The 19556-nt window shown below is 37.0% G+C and overlaps 1 protein-coding gene across 5 annotated transcripts in view; it reads left to right on the top strand.

Moving 5' to 3' along the window:
- Positions 1 to 19556, top strand: part of ADAMTSL3 (ADAMTS like 3) — a 190637-nt gene that overhangs the window by 79450 nt on the left and 91631 nt on the right. For all 5 annotated transcript variants that reach the window (XM_026856436.1, XM_026856434.1, XM_026856437.1 and 2 more), the window contains exons 4-6: positions 9718 to 9845; positions 12232 to 12277; positions 18999 to 19235. In XM_026856436.1, the coding sequence (XP_026712237.1) occupies positions 9718 to 9845; positions 12232 to 12277; positions 18999 to 19235 (411 nt within the window). The remainder of the gene's footprint in view (positions 1 to 9717; positions 9846 to 12231; positions 12278 to 18998; positions 19236 to 19556) is intronic.

Raw genomic sequence — 19556 nt, 5'->3', positions numbered from 1 at the left:
AGGAAATGAGTCTCAGATAGGTACCTGACCCTTAGGAGTTTAGTATTTTTTGGTTTATTTTGTACTGTTTTTCAGATGAAAAGCGTGATTTAAAAGCATTCAAAAGTATGTCATCACTGGAGTATAATTGCAATTTCATATGACATCAGAATGTGGAAAAAAACCCTGAAAAATAACCCTCAACAGGAAAGATTTTGTCCATCTGACAGTGGCACCAAGGTGTCACTGTGTGATCTTTGGAATCCAATGGAAATCCTCTGCTTTGTCACAGGCATAACACTTATCCTTTTATCAGTGTTGTTTTTCCCTTCCCACTGCAGTTGCTGAAGCTGGTGCAGATTTTACCTTCTGAGACCAGTTCTAAAAATTGCATGATAAAGTATTTAAAAGCACCTTTATTTGGATGTTTGCAAATATATTTAATAAGGTAATTAAAAAAAAAATAATGCCAGATATATTTCCCAGAAATTGGAATTGGAATCTATTTTTTTTTTCTATTATGCACCTGAGGAATTCTGCACATTGGACTCTGGCTGACCCATCACACTGTTTGTGCTGGATGAGGAACATGTGGTGTGCAGTGTGAAGGTGGAAAAACCCAGTGTATCCAGGTGCAAATTTTGAAATAAGCATTCAGTAAAGCTTGCATGAATTCTTAGTACTTTTATGGACTCCAGGAAATATATGGAATGTTATTAATGCAGATTTATAAGTAGGCCCAGAGATAATTAACATATCACAATGTCCCGAACGTTGTATTGTCCCTTTCATATTTTGTACCTACTGTAGATACACATAGTAGAAAGGACAGTGTTTATAGTTGCAAAATAGGAGGCAGAAGAACTCTATAAGGGGCACTAAAATCCAACTTTGGACACTGAGATGTAATTCTCAGCTGTGCTATTCACATACTGTACCTTATCCTCCTTTCTGAGGCCAGGTTCTCATCTGTAAAATGGACATAATAACACATGGCCCTAAAATCTGCAATCAGAAAGTTTTAAGACTGAGTATTGTATTTGTCACGTGAAAATAAAAATTTTCTCATTATGTCTGTGACGACTTCTTTGCACAACCAAATGCAAGAACTGTGTATTTAATAATACAGTATTGTGGAGAATATGGTGTAACTGATTGTAATTTAAAAATTATTTTTATACTTATTAGGATATAACTTTTAAGTTCTTCATTGGGAATGTTAATATAGTCAATGATATTTTAAAAAGGAATATCATGTTTCTTATAAACTTTTTAAAGCATCCCATTCCTTCTTTTTTGCTTATTTTAAAATTCCGCCTTTATCTTTCTTCCAAGCCCTGGCAAGTGTTTGCCTCAGGCTGGCTACTGAGAAAGTGGGCAGAGTGCTACAGTTTATATTGCTTTCTTAGTTATGTTCCCTTTTAGAACCTCCGTGCATTTCCAAAGTCTGTGGCTTTTGAGATGTTTGCCAGCTACACGTGCAAATCTTTAAGTTATAATTCTCCAGACCACTTAGAAATGGAGGGAATTGGAGTGATGCTAAACATTTCTCAGTGTAGTTTCCATTTCAGACAGGGCAGATTCAGAGGAATGATACGTTTTGAGAGTTCAGATTTATATCTTTCCAGCTACATATTCACGTGTACTTTTAAATCTTGGAAGACAACTAAATACTGGAAACTAAGGGAGAAGTTTTTCATATCCTTGATCTTGGTCAGCTGTTCTGGACGATTGGATCTAAAAGCTCTAGAGAAGCATGGACTTCTTGCCTGGCTGTTTGGATATCACCAAAGTTGGTTATTAGCCTTCCTCCCTGTTCTCAGGACCTAAGATATTCTCTATGCTCTAACACTGGTGAATGTGGAATGATATTTACTGTTGTAGATAAGGCAGATACAGGGTTCATATGGCTTGAGTTGGGCAAGCATGAATGAAAACCTGGGTAACTAAGCCTGGATTGTCAGGTACGTTGTCAGTGACATGTATTTCTGGGACACGCTTATCAGGGTTTTTAAAGGGGATTTCTCTCTTTGCTAGACATTTATCTGTCAAAATAATAACTCATGGAATATCACCCAGGAAAATAAGAGATTTCTGTTGTCCAGAGGAGAGGACAGAGGCAAGTGCTCCTCTTGTAAAAGTCAGTTGTGTAATAAAAATGTACCCTGGGACTTCAGGGTAGGTCATCAAAACCTGTCAGCAGAGAGTAAAGCTAGAGTTTGTGTGGGTTTTTGGTTTTTTGGTTTTTTTTTTAACTCATCTGAACAATGTAGTTAAATCAGAAACTGAAAAATAGCAAGTTAATTATGCTTTGACTACTTCAGTGCTGATTACTTTTAGCCGGAACATGTAGGTGCTGGCCTGAGCTATTGTTAGATGCAGAAATTACCCCTGGAGTCGGGTATACTAATGCAGTTGCTTTCTGCTTGGAATTGTTAGGGTGGGAACCACGATTCCTTCTTCATGCCCACAAATTCCATGTTCCCTCTGTTACTGCTCACAAAGAAGGAAGGAGGTGATACAGACTCTTTTCAGTGCCAAAAGCCTCAGCTAGCTCATAGGTGCCAAACAGCCAAGCAACATTTCATCCCTTCCTGGATGCCAAAAGCCTCAAGTATCCCTGCTCCACCTGCCAAAACCTCCAACTTTGTCCTGACAACTCCTGCAGTGTAGGCCTGTGTTGTCAATATGAAATTTTGCAACACACTGACAATGGAAAATCTGGATGCAGTATAATACTGAAAAACATGCTGGGATTAGCCTTCAGTTTAGTATGAAAACGAATTACACTGTAAATATTTCCTGTGTGTGACACTTTTGCATGTTTTGTTTTCCAAAACTTGAATTTGAATTTATTCAAAACTGCTGTAGAATGAAAATATGTTGCAGAATTCAACACTGAGAGCTCTAAACTACATCTGAGCCCCCAGATGTGTTCTTTCATGCAGCTGAATAAGTCCATCATCTGCCTTTTGGCTCATTTCTTGCTGGTGATTCTCCTGGTCACTGAGCTTTACCAGCTTGTGTTTCTGAAATGCTGTTTTTGTTACCCGGCACAGATTCCATTCTGCAGTCAGTTTGTAGTGCATGGACACCCTTACACAGTTGCAAGGCCAAATGCAAGGAAGAGTTAATGGGACTAAAATAATTTTAGTAATGTTAATGACTTCGGAACATCCTCTTAAAATAGCTGCATTTACTCCCAGGTGGGTTTTATCGATCTAAAATAATGATGCATTGTGTTTTTTCTCCAGGATTTTATAATTCCAGATAGATCCTTTTTAACATAGAGTAATGTATAATTTGGTACGTACAAGTAAAAGATTTATTAAACTTAATGACATATACAGTGCACAATTAGGTAATATATAAGGCACCCAGCAATAATTGAAATACGTCAGGAAATCTCTTGAAATCTGTCATAATGAAACAAGTGGAAGTTTTTCTGCCAGAATCAGGCAATGTTAATAATTCTCATTCGTCGGGAAATAAGTTTTGACTGTTCTTCTATTTAGTTGCGGCCACAACTGAAATAGTTTTTCCTAAATATGTAATCTGCATTCTACACCTTAGATTGTACAAAATAGAGGTGCAAATCACTTTTGCGTGTGACCTTAGCAGGGAAAGAGATTTCTAGTGTAGTTTGTCGCAAAGCCATAGACGTAACAGCCAGAGTTAAAAGTGAAGGGTACGGTTCTGAGGCTGAACAGCATATCCAGTGATTATCTGCAGGTAAATACTTGTTCTTTCAGTTATGCGCTCTGCTCATGAATACAGTCAACAGTGCAATTTGATCCCTTTTCCACCAAATGTAGTGTCTGGAAAGAAGAGTCTGGGAAACGCATCACAGAGCTACTCAGGCAGGATATTTTCCCTTCAGTGCCGTAATTCCTTGTGCTACCTCTGTTTGTAGGTATGAGGAGAGGAAAATGGAATAGTGCTGTGCATGAAGATTAGTGAACAGCAACATAACCTTGTGCTTTGGAAGTCTCTGAAAGTCAGGATGGTGTTAATAGTATTTATGGGTTGTGAGAGTGGGAAGATGCAATAAAAAGGAAATGCTTCATCTCTGTTCAAAATACCATCAAGGATGAAATTCACTCCTGGGAAATGGGCCAGTACTGAACTTTGGGTATTGCTTAATTTAGGCCTTCAGTGGGACCAAAGTGGTGTTTATACCCTTCAGTAGGTTCTTTCACTTGGATGAATTTAATCTGAAGAATCTAGACTTTGTATGGAGAAATTTAGTTATATCCAATGTGTTATTAAAGAGCAATATAATATAGCTATGCCAATGTAACTTCTTATGGGGATTCTCTTCTGGAGTTTGGCGTGCCTTTTTGAATTATTCCAAACCACTTTGGTTTTTCTCATGGCTTCTTATCAAAGAGCTGCAGTGACGTCGGCATAGTAGCAGATATATTGGTAAATATTCCTGCTTAACCAAGTCCTTACTTGTTATGATAAAGTCTTGTTTTGTGAGCCACATCTCTAACCTGTTGGAGTAGAGCATTTTATATATCCCTGCTGCCCGAAGGTTGCACCGAGAGCCTGACAGAGCCGGGCGCCCTGCTCTGGGGAGGTGCTCAGGGCCACGTCACAGGGCAGAATTTGGGGCAGTCTGTGTTGTGATACAGACTGTCACTTGGGGACTCTTGCAGATGAATCCAAGTGGTGAGCCTCTGAGTTTCTTTCATTACACATTCTGTAACAATAATTCTTACATGTCAAATGCTATGTGCTTGGCGTGTGTTTGCATTTAGAGCAAAAATGTTAAAAACCTCGGAAAACAAACATTTAAGGTATCAGAGCATTTCTGTTGAGAAGCTGAATCTTTGTTACACTGAATGCTAAACATTTACATATCCAAGCCTTATGTAATGGATGTCTGAAGAATAATAAAACTGCATAAACTGACCTTCATTCTCTGGCACCACATCTCCTTTGAAGTCTGCATGACCAAATTCAAGACAATTATGTCATCCTTCATAACAGCCAAACAAAAGTTTGGCCAAATAATAATTTTTCTCCGCATAACAGCACTGTGTTTGATTTTTGTAATGTGTGTCAATGTAGCTGTTGTTATTTACTGGGTGTTACAAGTGACAGTAAAAATCCCCTTGTTTTAGATTAACGATTGGCCCTGGTAACATCTGGATTTCATTTATTTTACCTCAGTGCCCACTTCTGCTATACTCAGTTACCTTGAATAGTACATTGCAAGGCAAGTATGGCCTGAAAATAAACACACACACACACACACACACACACACACACAGATAATTTGCAGAACATGGTATTACAGTATGTGGCAGAAGCATAACAGAACCCTGGATAGAAGAAGGGAAACTGATACTAATGTTTTCCCCCTGTCCAAATCTACCAGTGCCACACTTTCAGTCAAATTCTCCATGTACAGGGCTGCCTCTGTCAGTTCAGGGTTGTCAGCAGAGGCTCAGATTGCACATTACTGGGCCTCAGACCTTGAGGGAACCTTGCTATACCGGCATCTTGGTCTTTGCGACACTGCCTATGTCACCAGGTGTTTCAGAACTTGTTTATTTTCTCTCATCCCCTAATTCAAGTGATGCTTGCCCAGGCCTATGTGTTTTTTTTTTTTTTTTTTTTTTTTTTTTTTTTTTTTTTTTTTTAACTTTCAAAATGAATTGTAGATTGGCTACAAAGATTGGGATGAAATATTTGAAACTACCTTTATCATATAAACTGGGTAAATTTCTACAGAGAACACTGTATGGGTTCTTAAATATTGCTTTGAATGCAGTGCTTGCATCTGACCCTGCCTTCACGAGTGAAGCTTTTGGAATGGGTACAACTCCCACTAGCACAGCTGGATCCAGTGGAAGTGTGATGCCTTTTGCCATCTAGTTCTATGTAAAGAGCAGCAAATCATCCAGGTTGTGTTTATAGCTGTTTGAAGTGATTTTATCTGGATTCACTACAGCATTTGTGGCTTTATCGCATCATGTTACATCATGAGTACACCTGTGCATGTACGTGCACATTTATGTATACCTATGTGCTTTCACAACAGATACGTTAAGTCTAGATGTTGCACTTCAAGTGTTGCAACATTAAACCACTAAAGGAAAAACACTTCTGATATGGTTCAGCAAAGCGTCACTGCTGAACCATGTTAGAATTATGAGTGAAGACAATGAAAACATGAAAAATTGAAGAAGCAAACTGTGAATACAGTCCTGAGGTACAATAATACCCTTTTGTGCCCAATTGCAATTAGCTCTTGATTTAATTCCTAAATGAACTTCCAAGGTTTTGTTGGTTTAAATCATGATGTTGATGATCTTTTCCTTATTTTACTTCAATTTGGTACCATGGTGTAGACAAATGTAATATGTAGAGTTTATGAAACCAGACAGCTAGTAAATCAGTATTATTTTGCTAGTAAATTACTAAGCCGGTGCAAGCTGCTTTTAACTCTTTCCCATGGGACAAATAGTTTGAACTAGCTGGAGTTTAAATCAACACTGTGGGCACTGAATTATTCAGTGATTCTGAAGAAGGCTTTGTTGGCATAAACTTCTGCTTTGATCATCCTGGTATTTACAGCTTTTTAATTAGATACAGTTCAGAACAATGGCTTTTATCAAAGCAGTTTGGTAAGTGAACAACTGGACATTGTTTAGGGCTTTAGATGACATTCTGTCTGTTAATATCATGTGGCTGGTTTTAAAACAATGATGAAGTTAGGATTATTTTAGGCATTGTCACTGCTTTGTCAAAAGAAACTAGCTATTCTAAAAGAGAGATTGGCATGTATTGCTTTTTTAATATAATTTAATAATTTCTCAACTTATTAAAAATGAATCATTTGCTTTAGGATTAGAGAGGGCAAACTTTAATTTTGTACTCATAAATTTGAAAGAAGTCTCTTTTCTTCATCTTTACTTACTTTCATGTGCTGAGTGATTTGTTGGGAAGTGCTGAGCTCTTTTTGCTCAAGATTGAAGGCAGTTGGTTCTATTTTCAGTGTCAGACATTTCAGAGTTGGCTTCTGATGTAAAGTAAACCCAACGCCAGCGTGAAAATTCCTCAGGGATCTTGGCAGAGCTGGGCTCTATCGTTTCTGGAACAGTAGATTGGCCTAAGTACACTTTTTAAAGCTTTACAGTAAGTGTAAAATTTGTAAACTTAGGGGAGCAAGAAAGTTAAGGAGCCACTGATGTGTTTAGACCAACTTCTGCAGTTTACTGTTCAAATGGAGATAGTTTATTCTCTAATTATCTTATTTCTTTTGACAAGTTTTTTGAGAAAGGCATGGAAAAGTTGAAAACTGCCGACATTTGTTAGCGGCTTGACTATGGGGAGTAGTGCTATTATACTAAATCTGCCTACTCTTATTAATGCCTTTAAAATGTGTTTGAGTAGTCCTTAGTTCTGTGTAAGTGTAGCAATTTTGTAGTAAGTTTTGTAGTAAGTTTAACGATTTGCCTTTTAGGTTTCCAGAATGGTGCTTGTTCCATAGTTATAGTTACAACTGAGGTGTGAATGCATCCTAATTTTAACAGCTCAGTCACAGACACAGGCCAGTTTTCTCAAGTTCTGTGGCGCGTGATTTTTTTAAACATTTTTTTAAACTATAATATTTAGGAGAAAATACCTTTGCCTACACAGCATGGTATTGAGTCATTATTCCTTGTGCTATTTTAAAATTTTTTTTTTATTGTTTGCATTTACACTTCAAGCTTGGTAGGCTTCTATCTAAGTCAACTTTCTCCGTGGCTAAAGATGAGCTGACTTCATCTGTACTGTTGAATTTAAGGAGAGTTACGTGTATTTTTCCCATTGTACCATAAGATTTGAATTACACATCTCTCACTTCTAAATCACTTCTGTGAGGCATTTTGAAAGAAAATAGGACTGAATCTTGTTTTCATGAACTTATTTCTTAGAGAAAATATGGATTACTAAAATGTATTCATCTGGTTTAGCATAAAGATATATACTAATCTCTTGCTCTTCTCTGAATCTAGTCACTCATGAAAATCTTTTCAGCATTTTAATTTTTTTTTTTTTTTGGCACTTATGAAGACTTAAGTGTTTACTCGAATGCAGTTTGTTTAGTAATGTTTTTATCTCTTTGCCTTATGTTTGCTGACAGATAGCCCTTCAGTTGGTGTTTCTACGTGCTTGCTTTTGGAAGAGGGAGGAAAGGTTCTGAAACACCGTCTGATTAAGTTGTGCCTTCCTGTGGTGTCAAAAATAAAATAGTCATGTGAATGTAGTGCCTTTGTTTATCTGTCTGAGGTCTGCTTGTACGCCCACTGAAGTGAACGGGAATAAAATATTTGCTGTATAAATAGTTGGTTCAGTAAAGCTTGGATGAACTCTTCATGTCCTCTCATTTGTGACTATATTGGGGCAGAGTCAATACTGGTCAATATTCTCTGTCACCTGAGATAAATGACTTGCCTCATTTTATCTACAATATTACTTTCATCCGTAATTATGTTAATCGCGTTACATTAGTATGTTTGCAGTAGTTTATGTGCAGAATCTATTACCACAGTGATTAGAGAACTTGGTGTTTTCATCTCAGTGTGGGTGGAATTTAGGGTTCTAAAAATCTTAATTTCTTTATGATAACAGGCCCATCCTATGTCTGGCAACTCTCAGGGAATCATTATGTTTGACATTTTGTTATAAAAATCTGCACATGTTTTTTCAAGAGAGAAATTTTAAAGGTTGCAGGGACAGAGGAATGAAAGTAGGATGTAAATGGAACAGCTGCTGAATTGTAGGGAAGTCAAAGAAATGCTTGGGGAAATCTGAATTTGATTTTCCTATGTTTTCTTCATGAAGAAAATCCTAAACCAAAAAGTACTCTCTTATAGCAGGCCATTATTTAATAATTCAATTTATATTACTTTTTAATATTGAACTATTGTGCTAAGCTACCATGTTCTAAAATGTTTTAAGAATTTTCTCTGGGAAATATCCATTCTCTTAAACAGGATATAATGCAAGTGAAAAATGACATCTTTAAGGGGTCTAAAAGAATTTTGGGTTTTTTGTCGCAAATCTTTAATTTTTGTGTTTATTGTGTCTAGTAATAATGTTTTTGAAACATGTGTAAGTGAATTTAAACTTAAATCAGTGTTTACCTGCTGTAGCCTGAAAATCACTCTTTATGCCTTTCTCCCCGATCTCTTTTCCAATTAATAGCACTTTTTATAAGGAAGTTACACTCTTGATTTGCTTCCCTGATTGCAATTCTGGGCATGCACTTTATGAAAGATTTGAGGTGCTTAATTTCTGTACTACCACTGAGAGCAGGCACACGTTAGGAGGTAGAAGGAGACTTTCATCCTCTCAGTAGTCCTGGATATGAACCTCTTTTGGTCAGGATTTTGGAAAGTCCAGCAGCCTGCTCAGAACATGATGCCTGGTCTGGCTGCCTTGAGGTCAGTTGTGCAGTTCCTACACGGTGTGCTGGACATAAGTATGTTGGGAATGACAGTATATTTGGACATATCAGTCTGTTGCCAGAAGGCAACACATCAAATGCACTGTTATCTTCAAAGACTCTTGCTTCCTTTCCCATGTAATTGTTAATATATTAAAATAGTAAATAAATTTGAGATATTGTAAATAATCAGCAAAGTAAGATACTCAGTACTATTAATGCCAAGCATTAAAACATTTACCAACTCAAATCATGAGGGTTTTTTTTCTCCTCCATTCTTCATTTTTTTTCAGACCTCCAGAATTACCCGCTCTGATGAAGATAAGGATGGCTCCTGGGATGCCTGGGGGGCCTGGAGTGATTGCTCACGGACCTGTGGGGGGGGAGCCTCTTACTCGCTGAGGAGATGTTTAAATGGCAGGTAAGCCACATGTTTATGTGTATTTATTCTTCTGCAGCTCTGCCATATCTCCCTGTCCTCTGATGGTGTCTATAGAGAGGCACCGTTGCTCCTCTTTGTGGAATGAAGTGCTGTGTACAGATCGAGTGTTATGTAATCCTGCTTTTAATATATTTTCATAATATATTACTTAAACGTCTGAGCCTTCAACTCTAATAGAACTTTAGCGTGCTATTAAATCTGATTGTGGAATAAGAATAATGATTTATTTAGTACAGTCAAACACTGAGAGATGTCCCTGTGAATGGTGAGTTGCCTGCATAAAAATTAGCCTGCACTTAAACATTACTTGAAATAATGCTTAGATGCAGGCTCCTCAATGTCTTCCCCGTAGTAAAAAACAAGTGGTTTACTCTACATATTGATGTATCAATTGCTGCTTTCTGTTAGGAAACTTTTCCTCTGCCAGTTCTTTCTATGCAGTGGTCCTGGTGGCCATATGTTTTCGTGGATAAGCCTCAGTGTAGCTTGAAGAGAACAGTCTATGTGGTGAAAACAATTTACCTCAATAGTAAAGCTGGGCTAATGTAGGACTTGTTGCTACAATCCTAAAAGTATGAGTAATGCCATAAGCTTGTAGTCAGGCGAGAAGAGATCCCAACCAGCTTAGAAGCATCTGTGCTGGCGTCCATAATTGCTTGCTTGAATTATTCTTAAACATTTTAAGAACTGCTGATCGTGTTTAAATTTCTATTTTGTTGAGATTTTTTTTAATTAAATGCAGTATCGCCCAGGAAGTCAATTTTTCTTAAAGAAGGCTTGTAGTGTGATATGTGAAAGTGCAAACTGTATGAAATACATAGCTAAAAAAGATTGATTAAAACACACTGCCTGTTTCTCTTAGTGTGAAATGCAAAAAGATCTTTGAGAAAAGTAATATTTCCAGCCGTGATATTCTAGCAGTGTGTTAGGGATTGTGAAACGAGCTCAATAAATTGTAGCAATATAAATTCCACAGTGGTTTTATTAATATTTTTAATGTGTTCCCCTGTGAAAAACATGTGTTTTCCATACCTTGACAAATGTGTAGTTTTAAAGGGTTTTTTTCTTTGTTTTATTGTTGTTGTAATGTTCAGGAAATGTGCAATTGTGAAACAAAGTTTTCACATTTGTATGTATCATAAACATTTTTAACTTGCACGTTGTGATGCACCCATTCTTGCAAAAGATTGGAAATTTGAGACATGTAATCTCTTGAGCTTGGAGAGATGTACCTTCAGTTGAGCTGGTTGAACTCTTGCTCTAGGAATCCATTACTTTTTCCTTTTCAAATTATATTTTTCAATCCCTCACACATGTTAAAGAATTTTTTAATATTTCCAATAAATTTTCATGAAAAATGTGGAAAATTTAGTCTGAGCTGTAAATTACCAGCTATACATTCATGCATTCTTTAATGTAAGGCAGGTCTTTTTGGTATGAAGGGATTATTCCAAAACACTATTCCTGATTTTAGAGACATCACTGATTATAATTTCCTGTAAAGTAATTTCCAATATGTTTTCAGTTCTTTCAAGGGGCTGATTTTGCCATTCTTAAGAAGAAGAATATTTGACCCTGTGCAAAAGTGCTGGTCAATTCTTGAGAAGTTTGGCAAACTGTGTGCCTAAAAAAAAAAAAAAAGTGACACCCACACATCCTTATATTTATGAGACCGCAATAAATAATCATGACTTTATTATATGCCTGTTTTTTCAGCTACTAACAGACTTTGCTGAGGATCTGAATTGCCTGGATTTCAGGATTCACATGCATTGGGCACCTTAGAAACGCATGCAGTCCATCAGAGTTGTATTCCATTTAAAATGATGAATTCTGCTCATGTGGCTTTGGTTCAGTAAAATTACATGCTGTTCTTCAAAAGTGTTGCATTGTTTTTTGGGACAAAGGAAAAGTTTGAGGCTGCTTTTTCTTTCCTCAACAAAACAGGAGAAAGGGAAAGTAATGCTCATTAGCCCTATGTGTCATTTAAGGATTGTGTAGATATTCTCATCCTCTTTTCTTCTGGGTTACCTCCTGTGGATGGGAAGTAGCTTTGCTGAAGTCAGCATAGGTCAAGTTTAGGGATGCCTTGTGAAATCTTTTTCACAAAATAAATATGTTTTTCATAAGGTTTTCAATAAATTGGGCTTACAGGGAAAGCCACACGTTCTTTGCTGAAGAGAGACAGCAGTGTAACCTGTTGAGTCTCCAGATCCCTTTTGCATTTAAACCTTGTATTTTGAGTCCAAATTATGGTAGGGCAGTAGCAATAAAAGTCTAATTTTCAAGAGAGTAACTAGTGGTGAAACAGGCAGGGTTGTGTTTTGCTGTTATGCAGTGTAACCATTTTTACTCTGTTTTTCAGGAACTGTGAAGGTCGGAATATTCGATACAAAACCTGCAGTAGTAATGTGAGTCTGGACTTTAATCCTATTTTACTTATTCAAACAATATGTTAAAGTTTAAGAAATGCTGCTTCTTGTTTAAAACCTTATAGTGTGTAATTTTCTTTCCATCATTATTACTATTTTTAAAGATTTCAGTCTGTGTGACACCACGAGGTCTCAAATTTAGACTTCCCAAATGGACGTTTTCTTTTAAAATTACAGTGCCAATTGTGATTCAGAATGTTTTATACTGTTTATTAGGAAAGTTACACATTTTTGAGGATTAAAAAAAATCAGTTCTCATCTTAAAACTAGCAAGTGCTTTTCCTGGGGGTGCAGTCTTTCAGATGAAGCATTAAACTGAGCTGCTGATCATTTGTGATTGTTAATGATACGGTGCACTCTTCACATGAGCAAAGAGGTTAACTGCCTGTGTCCCTTGCAAATCCTAAACTGGATGATTACTCCTTATGTTCCCTCTGTTTCCCTAAGCCCAAATCTTTGTACGTCTATATGCAAAAGTATGTTTGTTGAAGGTGTGCAGCTCGTGCAGGACTTTGTGATACCACTGATCAACAGACCATGTGTACAAACCCAGTAATTCAGGATGGTTTATGGTCAGCAGTTGCCCTCTTGCACATTCATATAATCCCATTCTAGAAAAGAAAGAAGGTAGAGAAGTAATTAAAGCAAAAGCCTAATTTTTTATTATTATTTATTTTATTCATTTTTTTTTACTGTGGTGCATTTGATTAGTTTGCTTCTGCCTATGGGAGAAAGGCAGCAATTTTCACACATATAGCCCTTAAAAGGTGAGGCCTGCAGTTCCTTTGGGTTGAAATACACCCAGACACAAGCAGGTGATACTCATGTCATTGCCAACCTGTGATTTCTGCCAGCAGCGGGCAGCTGTAAGTATGACATGTTCTCCTTAAGAGGCCTGATACTGGAAGTTGCCCAGTAAATACGTTGAATCAGTGTATCTCCTGGGAGAACTGGCCATTCCCACTCTTCGTTTGCCACTAGTTTCTCATGTGCCAGTTGGCTTCTGCCCTCCACAAGAACAAGGCTTGCTAGAACCTTGAATTGCTGTAACACTCCGCTCCTCGGTGTTGGATGGATTTTCCACCACAGCGGCTCACAGCCTAAGTTTCTGCTGGCAGAGGCTAGTGGAAGTGATTAATGAATCAGGCCCAGTGTATGCAAAAATCAGATTCTGGAGACAAACCCTGTCACTTGCCCTTCCAGAAGAAAAGACCTAGCAGCTTTGTGCCCAGTGGCCCTAGCTCATAAATAAAAATGCCACATGCAAAAAAATACTATAATCTTTTAAAGCTGTGTGGTAAGCTAAATTGCAGCCAGACGGTATATAAGCAGTAAACAAACTGCCACTGTGAAATCTTTCTCACTACTTTCCTTATCTAGGTATCTAGTTGTATGCATCATATACGTTAATGATCAGAATCAGAAGATTGCTTGATCCTGTGCACTTGCAGCATCCTATGCAACGGTACAAATAAGTCAACATAGTGAAAACTACCCAGTGTACAGATAAAGGAGAGAGAAGAGATCGATTTGGGTTATTTTCTTTTTTAAGCAGAGGTCTTGCATGCTTTTAGGATATGTAAGAACAGTTGTGGACACTGTTCATTTTAAGGACTATGAAGTATAAATCTGATGGAAATGAAGGCACTGTATGCTTCGGCATAGAGAAAGTTGAGATGATTACTGTATCCTTTCTGAACTCCCAGGGAGTTTTTCTGAAGTCACTGGGGCCTGTTTTTTAAATTTAGGTCTTATTTTAAAGCGATAAGTGGCAAGCCTTTTGTATGTGAGTCTGTTTGAATTTATGATGATTCAAATGTTAATTTCCAGACAGGAAGCTGCCTTTACAGTTCTGCTTTTGGGGCATGTCTGAAAGGGATCGGGTTTCCATTCCAGTTCAGATACAGCCAGAATCTCTCAGGAATGGTTTTTCCTAGATTATGGATCAGATAATGGAGAACTCCTGAGAAAAATCTATTTCATGAGATTTCCACTGTTAATACAGTTGATCTTTGAATTTGGTGTCACTGAATTTAAACCCAGTGTTAGACCTGATTTAACCTTGAAACGGGAGATTACACCCTAATGTAAACCTGGCACTGCTAGGCCAGTTTTATTTCAAATGATATAATTTTTCCTAAAGCATTATTTCTAATGAATGCTTCTCACTTCAGGAGTAAGATTTTAGTTTGAAAATTAAGACTTTAGACTAGCTTCTTTCCATATTAGTAGGTATTATTGTTAACCACATGAGACATTCAGTATATATACATTGTGTAAAGTTGTCTGCAAATGTAATTTTGCTACATGATACATTATACCACTAACATCTATATTGGGGAGTACAAATGAAGCACAACTTAATATGTGTGTCATTCTAATGAAAAGAACAAGAATCATTTTACCAGAAAATTGGTTTCATCTGGATTTGTAATAGAATAGTAGTAAATTCATTGAACTCAAGCAGAGTTTCAGAGTAATATTAGTGATATTTCAATCAAAAAATTAATTCAAGGTCTTAGCAGCAAAATAATTGCTGAGATTAAGGCATTTGTGTAGCCTGCTTATCTTTCTATCTCAACTGAGATGCCAGGTGAATGATGTCCTAAGACTGTGTGCATGCTTTCAGCTTTCCTTTTAGAAACTTTAGAGAAATAAACTATATAAATGATTTTTTATATGCTGTTCAATGAGATTTTCAGTCTTTTTTACCCCCCCCCTTTTTTTTTTTTTAATATTTCCATTTTTGTATATACTGTTACATTCTAATGCTATGATGTGCACTATATGGAAGTGTTTAAGATAATCCTTTAGGGCCTATTCATAGAACAAGCTATTTGGGCCATTTCCCCATAAATTTCACATTCTTATGTGCCAAAAAAAGTCACTTACACATTTGCCAGAGTGACTCTTCCACAGTAAGAAAAAACACAATTTTGTTACAGATTTACCCATGTTTAATTCCATTATAAACTTTTATTGCATGCAGATAATGCTCACACTTGTTCAATATATTCATCAGATTATTGTCCCAGCATCTCCTCCTTAACCAGCTCATTTATCCCATTTAGAAAATCTTGGCTGAACTGCATCTACTTAAGTCCTATATTTCATCTTGAGTTGCATAGTTTCTGTCTAATCTGTTCATTTATTTAATTTATATTTATAATGCTGATGCACCGTAGGGCTCTTGTGGCTGGGATTTCTTGCTCAGGTATCTTGATTTTACAAAGAAGTGGCCTGAAAATTGCATAGGAAAAACATAGAACCTGAAGCTAATTTCAAAAAGAAAACAAAACAAAACAGTGACTTCATTGGTTTTGGCTAGGTTTCAACAAAATGAGATTCAAAGAGTAAAACTAGACAAAGGGCTAGACTTTCTTTGGTGTCATCATTTTTACTGGGAATTTTCTTGCCCTTCTCTTTTGTGCTTTTTTCAGCGGAGTAATTGTTGGCAGGAGTCACAGGGTCTGATGCAACCTTCATATTTTGTACATGAACATTGCCTACAAAGATACAGATTTCCCAGGTTAGCTTTGTTTTCAAAGGCTAACAGTGCTCACTGCCAAAACTAAAATGATACATTTCATAAGAAGCCAGCCCTTGAATGCAGTAGTTTTTAATCATCTGTCACAAAAAGAATGGAAATACATACATGTATTTTTTAACCTGCATGGTAGTCATGTCGGAAGCATCTTTTTCAGATCTGTCTGTGTAATAATATGTTCATAAGTCATGTCATAAATACACTTCATTCCACTACAAGGTCTGGATGCGATTATTTTGCCAAAATTTTCATGTATTAGATCTCATAGATATGTCTTCAGCTCCTTATGTAGAGCATGAACCTATGGAACAGCCTGGCTGTGGATTAAGTGTAAGACAAAAACTAGTGCTGCAATTAAGAAATCTGAGAAATCCTGAAATTAGTAGCAAAAATACTTAACGAGAAAAAATGTGGAAGCTTGAGAGGGAAGAGGGAGTGATGGAATGAACTGATGTCTGAAATAGGTTAAAACCAAAATGACATGCAAACAGGACAAGGCTTGGGGCCCGTGTGTCATTGTCTGACAGTGTGGCCTTGCCCACTTCGCAAACATGCTTCACCCTTGCCTACCTCTCCCACGTCTTTCCCCCCCACCCCTTTTCCTTTCTATTTTTTAAACTCCCTCTCAATTTTCTGACCCACTCTAATGGAATTAACCTGAAGTTTACACGTCCTCTTGTGCTGATTACATTCCTTTCTGTGCTTAGTTGTCTTTCTGTTTAGATTATAAACTCCCGTCTTTATACAAATATGTATTGTTCCCAGGAAAACAGGGATCTGAACTTGGTTGCCATCCAAATACTGATATAATGCAAATGATAATAATTTCAGCCCTTTGATATCCCTTTGTGATGCTCTTTTTATGCTCCTGCTTTTGAACACAGCTCAAACATAAAGCAGGTGGAACTAGTAGATGAATCGAGCTGCCAGGATCACTTTGTGTTCTCTGAAGATGCCAAAACAGAATAGGGAGATGAGAATTCACTTGCTTTCAAGCAGCCAGGGAGCAAAATGGAAGGAAGGAGCTGCATTGTGTTGAATCAATGAGAAACATACAGTAACCACGGATTGACATCCTGACATTGTGGTGTTTGTGTCTTGGCATTGCATCAACACCGAGTGATACTGAATTGTAACAACAGCCTGTCAAAACTCAGCCTAAGGCCATCGTTCTGCCTGTTTTACAGATAACTCTTTAATTCTCTGTGATGAAAAGGTAGCTGTGCATGGCTGAATAACACTACTCCGAAATACTGCTTCTAACTTTACCTGAATCTAACTTCCACTTATTATTTTTATCCTTAGCTACTCCTCTGTTTGCAACCGTGGAAAGGGAACCATATGGTATCCATATGAACTCTGAAGTCCTCTCTGCTTTTTAGACTTGCTATTGTGGAAAATGAGAGGTGACAGATAAGTCAGAGCCAGATTCTACTCTTATTTACACCAGTGCAAACTTGGTGAATTTCTCAGGGGTGACACTGCAATAAATAAGGGTCGTTTCTAATGGTATTTGCTTGATGTTTTTAGAAGCTCTCACTTGGGATTTTGCAGAGCTAAAACTCAAGAATGACAGTAACTCTAATTTCTCCTAGTCCTTCTTCCATCATTTTATAGTTGTTTTTTTTTTAAAAAAAAATATGTCTCCAGCTAGAATTATCCCAGATTAAAAATAATGCAAAATGAATCAGAATCATTCAGAGTTATTCTCAGTGTAAGCTGTAGCACTCGAAGAGTTGAAAAGCATTGCTGGGAATGCTCAGTGAATTGCTGGGTGCTCAGTTGCAAAACCCCACGTGTTGATCAGTAGAAAGAACACTGATTTTAGAAGGTGTTTTATGGAGACCACAAACCAGAGATGTTTTACTGTTTCTGATGATGAAAAAAAAATCAACGGCATTGACAAAGTATTAAGCTAATGCAATGCCAACTTATCCGGATTCATATGAGCAAAATGGTGTCAGAACAACATTGCTGAGGGCAACGAACTGGAATTAAGATCTTTCTAATGTATGTTTTAATCTCCAGTACTGTGTAATGCATTTACTATTTCGTTAGCTTTTTTTCAGGGATGGTTCAGTTCACTGATAAGGTTGAAGCTGTGTTCAAAATTAGTATTATTAACTAATACTTAGTAATAAGTTCCACGAGTTCAGCTGACACATCACAATCTTTCAGTCTTATATCCAATGAAAACAAAACTTTGTTAAAATCAGCCTCACATCTGGCTTATATGTGCAGTTGGAATTCTTGGAAGAATATCCTTTCAGTCTGGCATATGGACTGTTTGACACTGGACATACTTTCAAATGAAGTCTTTAGTGAGAAATTGTTTGACACACTAACTCCTTTGTCAGTACTTTACTAAAGTTATTTTTGAATAAATCTGTATTCATCTCCATTCCTGTCACCATAGTTTAATATTAACATCATTGTTTGGGTGTAATGCTTTATGTAGAAAAAATATTTTATTTCAAGCAGTTCTCATATTTGGTCTTTCAGCTGTGTATGCTGAGGCTCTTTATGGGAGGAGGTACGGAACTGTCTCATTAGAACTGGAACTATATAATCAATAGTTACCAATTTTTAGTATGTTATTTCAACAAAGTAAGCCTTACTGCTTCTATGAGGTGAAGGTGTTTTGTAATTAGACTAAAGGACTAAGTGTTGAAAGTTCTGGTGTTTCTTCCCAATGCTCTTGTTCCCTTTCTGAGCAATACTCAACAATTAATAAATCCTTCAGTGGAAAAAGCTGTTGAAAAGAGAAATATTAAATGTCAGACATCTCATTATAGTCACTTAAAATATATAGATTTTTTTTAGAAGCTATTTCTTATTACAGAACCAGACTTTAAATGTACTACATAGTGTCATAAGAAGTTGCATTTTTAATTATTCTGTCAAATCAGTAATGTTGATATGACTGGAATATGTGTACTATTCTGTTATTTGCACTGCAAGCAATGCATTAAGGAACCTAAATTGTTTTAATACACACAGTAAAACTTTGCAGTATGGCACATTTGTCACAGCACATCAGTTCTTGAACCGAGCCTCCCCGACTTGATTCTGTGTAATTCATCAGATAACTTCATTGCAAATGCAAAATATTCCTTTCTTAAAAAAAAATAAAAATCTTTGGTTTGTTTTTAGGACTGCCCTTCAGACGTTGGTGACTTTAGAGCGCAGCAGTGTTCAGCCTACAATGACGTCAAATACCAGGGACATTTTTATGAGTGGGTCCCTGTGTATAACGATCCTACTGCACCGTGTGCCCTGAAATGTCAGGCTCTCGGCAAGAACTTGATTGTGGAGCTTGCCCCAAAAGTACTAGATGGTACGCGTTGCAATATTGAATCCTTGGATATGTGCATCAGTGGAATATGCCAGGTATGCTTATGGTGTAAATCTAATTGTGACCTGTGTTGCCAGAGGCTTTGCACATTAAGAGAGCACTTTTTGGTTATTTTTTTGTCTTCATGTATCAGTTTATTCTGAATGTGTCTACAAGTCCTGCCAAATGGATTGTAGGTAACTTACCTTTTTCACAGAAGTTCCTGACTGCACACAGAAGTTCTTGCCTGCCTTAGCCCTTGATATTTTTATAAATAAGAAGTCAGTAACCTTCACTCTTCTATTTAGACATACAAAATTAATGAAACTAGTTATAGCTTTCTAACCTTTAGTATTCCTGTCAGGGTGTGATGAATT

Source organism: Athene cunicularia (genome assembly GCF_003259725.1).
Source record: "Athene cunicularia isolate RWA chromosome 10 unlocalized genomic scaffold, athCun1 chr10_part1, whole genome shotgun sequence".
NCBI classification, from domain to species: domain Eukaryota; kingdom Metazoa; phylum Chordata; class Aves; order Strigiformes; family Strigidae; genus Athene; species Athene cunicularia.
This window is presented reverse-complemented; position numbering and strand designations above follow the sequence as displayed.